The 5686-nt window shown below is 37.0% G+C and overlaps 1 protein-coding gene across 4 annotated transcripts in view; it reads left to right on the top strand.

The window, feature by feature from the left end:
- Positions 1 to 5268, top strand: part of LOC110463003 — a 19118-nt gene extending 13850 nt beyond the window's left edge. For all 4 annotated transcript variants that reach the window (XM_021517310.1, XM_021517311.1, XM_021517312.1 and 1 more), the window contains one exon: positions 828 to 5268. In XM_021517310.1, coding sequence (XP_021372985.1) covers positions 856 to 2913 — 2058 coding nt within the window. In that variant the 5' untranslated portion in view covers positions 828 to 855 and the 3' untranslated portion in view covers positions 2914 to 5268. The remainder of the gene's footprint in view (positions 1 to 827) is intronic.
- Positions 5269 to 5686: the final 418 nt, after the last annotated feature.

Genomic DNA, 5686 nt, shown 5'->3' with positions numbered 1-5686 from the left:
CCCCCCCGAATCTGTAGAAATACAAAAGTTGTCTACTTTTATACTTTTATACTTTTATACACATGTATTCCTGTTTTACCTTCTCTCTTTCATAATACACACATTGATACTAGTTTTCGGTTTAAAGTAGGTATTATGTTGACTTTTGAGTTTTTTGCCTTTTACAACTTTGCTCGTCCACCATGTTGTTGACAGATAGGAGTAAAATAAAAATAAAACGGACTCCGGACATATAACACGAATATTAAGATTCAATATTAAAAGTCATACGTCACCAAGAAGGGACTATATATGCTTAAAATAATTTATTCAATTAATCAATAATCTATTTATAATTTCTGCTGGTTTCAAAAATGAGAAAATAATATTGCCCATTAAAATTGGCAGTGATTAATCGACAGGTCATTTAATGAGTCTTTTTCAATAACATTGTTAAGAACGATGGGTCACACCAAAATAAAAATAATTAATAATGAAAAAAGGCTGCCATGTTCAATTTCAGCATTTCCAGAAAAAAGGGTCCCATCAGAATTCAATGGCAGGAGCTTGTGCTTAAAATTACACCCACTTACCCTCTTGACCGATATGTAATATTATGAATCAACTTCAATGACGTCATGATAATGCATTGCTATGTAAATCACGATTTTAACCCTTCTATATTACAAGCCTGTAACATGTTGAGGATGAACTGGCCTCGTGGTGCTCGGTCTGCAGTCAAAGCTCGGGGAGCTTTAACACACTTCAATATTATATTATGGCAAAAATAAGTTTTGATTTTCCTGCTAAATTGTTCATTTTAATTTATTTCGTTAATTCTTTTTCAGGGGTTAACACAGACCAGCTCTTGTCCCAATGACGCACTCTTCCTCCAACGGGTACATCTTCCTCGAAATCCCATACATCATCCTCCAAACCTGCTACATTATATGGGTATTTATCTGCGACAGTATGAGGTCGATAATTACTGGAAACCGGAAGTCACAAAAACAGAACCGGAAGTTAATTCTACTAGCAGTCTCTACTCTTTTTGTTATGTATATGATGTCAAAATATACACTTACGCCGAGATTTACCTTCACAAATGAAAATGTTTACGGAAAGTGCATCATACCCAATCTTAATCCTTTTGACGAATCTATCAAGAAATTTGAGTGGCATCCGAATAAGATCAAATGTGATGACAACCCAACGCTCGTGTTTGTGAATGATGATGGCTTTCTTCAGTACAACGAGTCGGCCGTCCGACAGCAGCACCTAGTGGGAGTCACGTGCGTATATAGCGTGGTTAGTAGACAAAAAGGTAACGACGACTATGTGGACTTTGGACCGGAAGTGAAGCTTAAAGAGCCCACAAGGGTGACCGGCGATTATTTCCGCGTAAAATGTAAAGATTCTAGTTCTAGGAACGTTTACGATGTTATGCATTATCAAATAGATTCAAAGACTGTGAAAGAAACTCGGAAAATACAGTCGGAAAGTGATGATAAATTCAGCATATTAATTCTTGGTGTCGATGCCGTTTCCAGATTAGCAGCTATAAGGAAATTACCAAAAACATTCGCCTATCTCCGGGATGAGATGAAAGCATTTGAGTTCAAAGGTCACATGAAGGTGGCTGACAACACATTTCCTAATGTTGTACCGATGTTAACTGGGAAAAAGGCTTACTCGAACGAGCTGCCGTCTAAAGACGTCACTTCCGTCAAATTTGACAGCTACCCATTCGTGTGGTACGCTCTGGCGGCGGCTGGCTATGCCACTCTGTACTCAGAGGATTATGCAGACATCAATATGTTTAACTTGGGCAAAGCAGGGTTCGACAGACAACCAACTGACCACTACATGCGGCCGTACTGGCGGGGAATAAAAAAGATTGACCTACTGGGCACTCTCATCAACTCCGCTTTAATGGGTTTCGAAGATCAGAAAATGGGTCTGAAAAAAACTTCAACTTTGTGCTATGGAAACACGCCAAAACATGTCCTATCTCTGAATCACGCTAAAGAATTCATCAAACGTTACAGCCACAAGTTGCGGTTCAGTTTTACCTGGCTTAATGAAATTAGTCACGATTATGTCAATTTTCTAGAACTGGGGGATGACGATTTTAAAACTTTTTTTCAGTGGATAAACGAGAACGGACATTTTGATAATTCTTTCGTTGTATTTCTAAGCGATCACGGATCAAGGATAGATTCCATTCGTAACACTTACGTAGGTCGTATAGAGGAGAGAATGCCACTCCTGCAGATTGCGGTACCACGTAAACTCCGAGACAGATACCCGTCATTAGTACAAAACATGGAAGACAATACACAACGTTTAACGACTCATTTTGATTTCCATGAAACATTACTCGATATTATGAATTCCAAATTCGACTCAAGTTCTGAGAAACCGGCATTAGCAAGAGGTATCAGTCTTTTTTCACCGATCCCGGAATCCCGGTCCTGCGCACAGGCTGGGGTTCCGGAACACTATTGCGCCTGCTATGGATCTGAAGAAATATCGGTTACTTTACCAGTTATCAACAGGATAGCTACATTTGTTGTTGATGAAATCAACCTTCTTCTGGGTGTACATAATGATTTGTGTGAGAAATTGTCATTAAAACAAATAAAACATGCCGAAAAAATTGAACTTGGCCTGAAAGCCAATGGCGATGTTGAATTTTTCTCATTTCGACAGTTCTTTGAGGAGCCTGAAAAACAAAAGGAGGAAAGATATTTAGTGCTTATAGAAACAATTCCCGGAAACGCCCTTTTAGAGGCAACAGTTCTAGTCGACAATCATAAACGGTTCCGTTTATTAGGAGAAGTGAGCAGAACTAACAAGTACGGCAAACAGTCACATTGTGTAAAGGAAGATGCTCTCCGGCTGTACTGTCTCTGTAAGCAACCCCCGCCATGATGCTCGGGCTACTGCCATAAATAATCCCAAGAATGTAATCTGAAGTGACATTAAAACCGAGTCTTTTCATGAAGGAAGCAAACCCAGACCTTGTAACTCTGGGCTTCACCTGTGGCTGCCTGTGTGCATTATATGTTTAGTTACGGATAATGAGATACCTTAATTTCTTATCTAGTTACCCCGACAATTCGTGCACACACTGGAGGACTGATACTCGTCATATAGGTATACGATTTAGCAACCGGATTCGTTCAAAAAAAAATTCTTCTTGCATCTGTGAAATATTCAATCCCCTTTGCATTTTTCTTGTCGAAAGTTGATGATTAGTTGATGATGTAAACATTGTTCGTCGACTTAGAGTCATTTCTGTAGAGGTTTATATATGTTGTTCAGGTCTGGAATCTCTAGCTACCCGTCCATCTCGATTATGTTTGTGTTTTGGTCACGGTAAAACGAAGTTCTTTTATAACTGTTATTTTTGTGGGTTAAGAACGTGTTATATGAATGGGACATGGGGCGTTTTAAATCATGCAGTTACTATGCCACTTGTATGCTTTAAACATGCCGAGTTGATACACAAACAGTCCCCATCCCCTACCTCCATCCCCCACCCAGTGAAAAACAGTTTGAATTTTAGTCTATGTATGTGATTATTTTCTCTTTAACGAGTTGGTAAAGTGTTGTTTTTTCTTAAAGTTTTATACTTGATTAAAAAAGCTTAGGAAAGGATCAATTTTACAATAACTCGTGGTGAATTATGTGACATGTTTACTACCACGTTATTACACAAGGATTTATGCAAATCGTTTGGATATATAAATTCAGGCTCAAATGGCCAGTTATATCTGTCAGAGTTAACTCCCTTCCTTTCATTGACTGCTCGAGCACAGAGAAAAAACCCAGATAAAACATTTGTAAAACACATATGTTTTTCAAATACATTGAGAATAATTACAACTCACATTATGTAACTGTAACTGACAACCATGGACATTTATCCAATCAAAAAGCCATCAGCTATCTATGTACAGTACATTTGTTCAGCACAGGCCAGTTACTAGTTAATGATGGTAGCTTAGATGATCAGTAGTTATTACTCAGGCTATTTCAGCTTATATTTTGGATTCAAGTATCACGTGAACATATTTTATTAATCATTATTTACTTACATGTATAATGTAAGATATACAGACAGAGTAAAACGCGAATTGGTACGGAAAGACGAGTTCGCGAAATTATACGCGAAAATAAGTAAGTGCGAAATAGAAGTACAATGTAATCTACAGTAACTTCTATATCAAATGTTCCGTTACATATATATATATATATATCAGTGCTATATTGAAGGCAGTTACCATGTTATCGTCCCAAGTATGCATATTCTGTACACTGACTAGATACTAGTATTGGCATAGGCCTAAGAGGTCATACCCATTGTTAGAGAGATTATTTACCGCGTAACGGGAGATTAGGTAAAGTTTTATCGTCGGTCAGTTTGCTTCGATGTTCAATTAGTACAACTTAATTTGTGGACTTCTGCTGTATTTTCCCAAAATCAATACAAAGGTTACTTTATTTTCCTAGAGACATGTTTTGTGTGTGTGATATTTTAACAAAGTCACGGGCACAGGCCTCTATGGAATGGATGTTGAAAAGTCGCTGAGTGCTATCGTAAGTAAATATAAACATCCTTAATTTACATTCGACGTGAAATAGTGACGTACACATTTAACTGATCTCGTGATTTGTGTATATGTTTCCATTGTTTCTTATAATTTAGATGCAAGATGTATATATTTTTTAAAGTTTATATTTTGAAAATAAAATCGTTATTTTCAGTAAAACAACATATAACATGATTTTCTTTTCCAATCTAACATCCTAGGCATTAACAAACGGATCCGACAGAAATAGGATTTGTAAATTCTGTCCATCTGCAGGCAAAAGGTTATAAAGGAGATTTCTTTACTGTGTGTAGTTTCTAGTAGGAACAGTAGTAACTTCCCTTATTTTCGTTTTATATACAGAACTGTAGCGCAACACAATTTGGATAAATGACCAGTTATATTTCCAATCGTCCGTTAGGTATTTCATGTTTCCTTTCTGAGTAGAAACTCACAATAAAATCAGAATAATCTCACCGGAAAAGACAATGAAAATCGTTTATCTGTCGTGAACAGGTTGAATTGAGAGGGACCTTTATCCCTCCTTGACGTCATGGATAAACCCTTAGAGTTTAGGTGTGGTTTAATTGTATAGAGTTCGAGTGTTCAGTTATAGCGTTTACAGTAGAAAACAGTTTTGTTACTGGTTGTAATGTTACTATGGGTTACCGTTAATAAAACGTTGAATTGATTGTGTGTATTGTTACGTATCAACAGACGATATATCTCATAGTCTGTTATATATCATTGTGAAATACCTATTTTTTCTTTGTTTTTTTTAAAGCAAAATCTCAACTCAAACAGGTCGAATTGTTCATACCTAAACTTTAAGATGGGGTATAAAAGTTAAAGTTGAAGTTAAAGCTAGTTTCTAATACAGGAGCCGATAGAGCTCCTCTCACGTCACTGAACTAAAAAAAATAAACAATTGTATAACATAAAGTTAAAGTTCATTGTTGATTACACTTGCCCTATAATTATAAAAGAGTTCTCCATCCAAGTTTTTTGGTATCACTTGGTTCCGTATCGTGCAACGTGTGACTTGCATCAATCCGTGTTTTAGTTTACCCCGTCCTCCTCCATAGATTGTTACGTCACAGAACACCTAC

The sequence above is a fragment of the Mizuhopecten yessoensis genome, unplaced genomic scaffold (genome assembly GCF_002113885.1).
Source record: "Mizuhopecten yessoensis strain PY_sf001 unplaced genomic scaffold, ASM211388v2 scaffold10849, whole genome shotgun sequence".
Taxonomy (NCBI): domain Eukaryota; kingdom Metazoa; phylum Mollusca; class Bivalvia; order Pectinida; family Pectinidae; genus Mizuhopecten; species Mizuhopecten yessoensis.
This window is presented reverse-complemented; position numbering and strand designations above follow the sequence as displayed.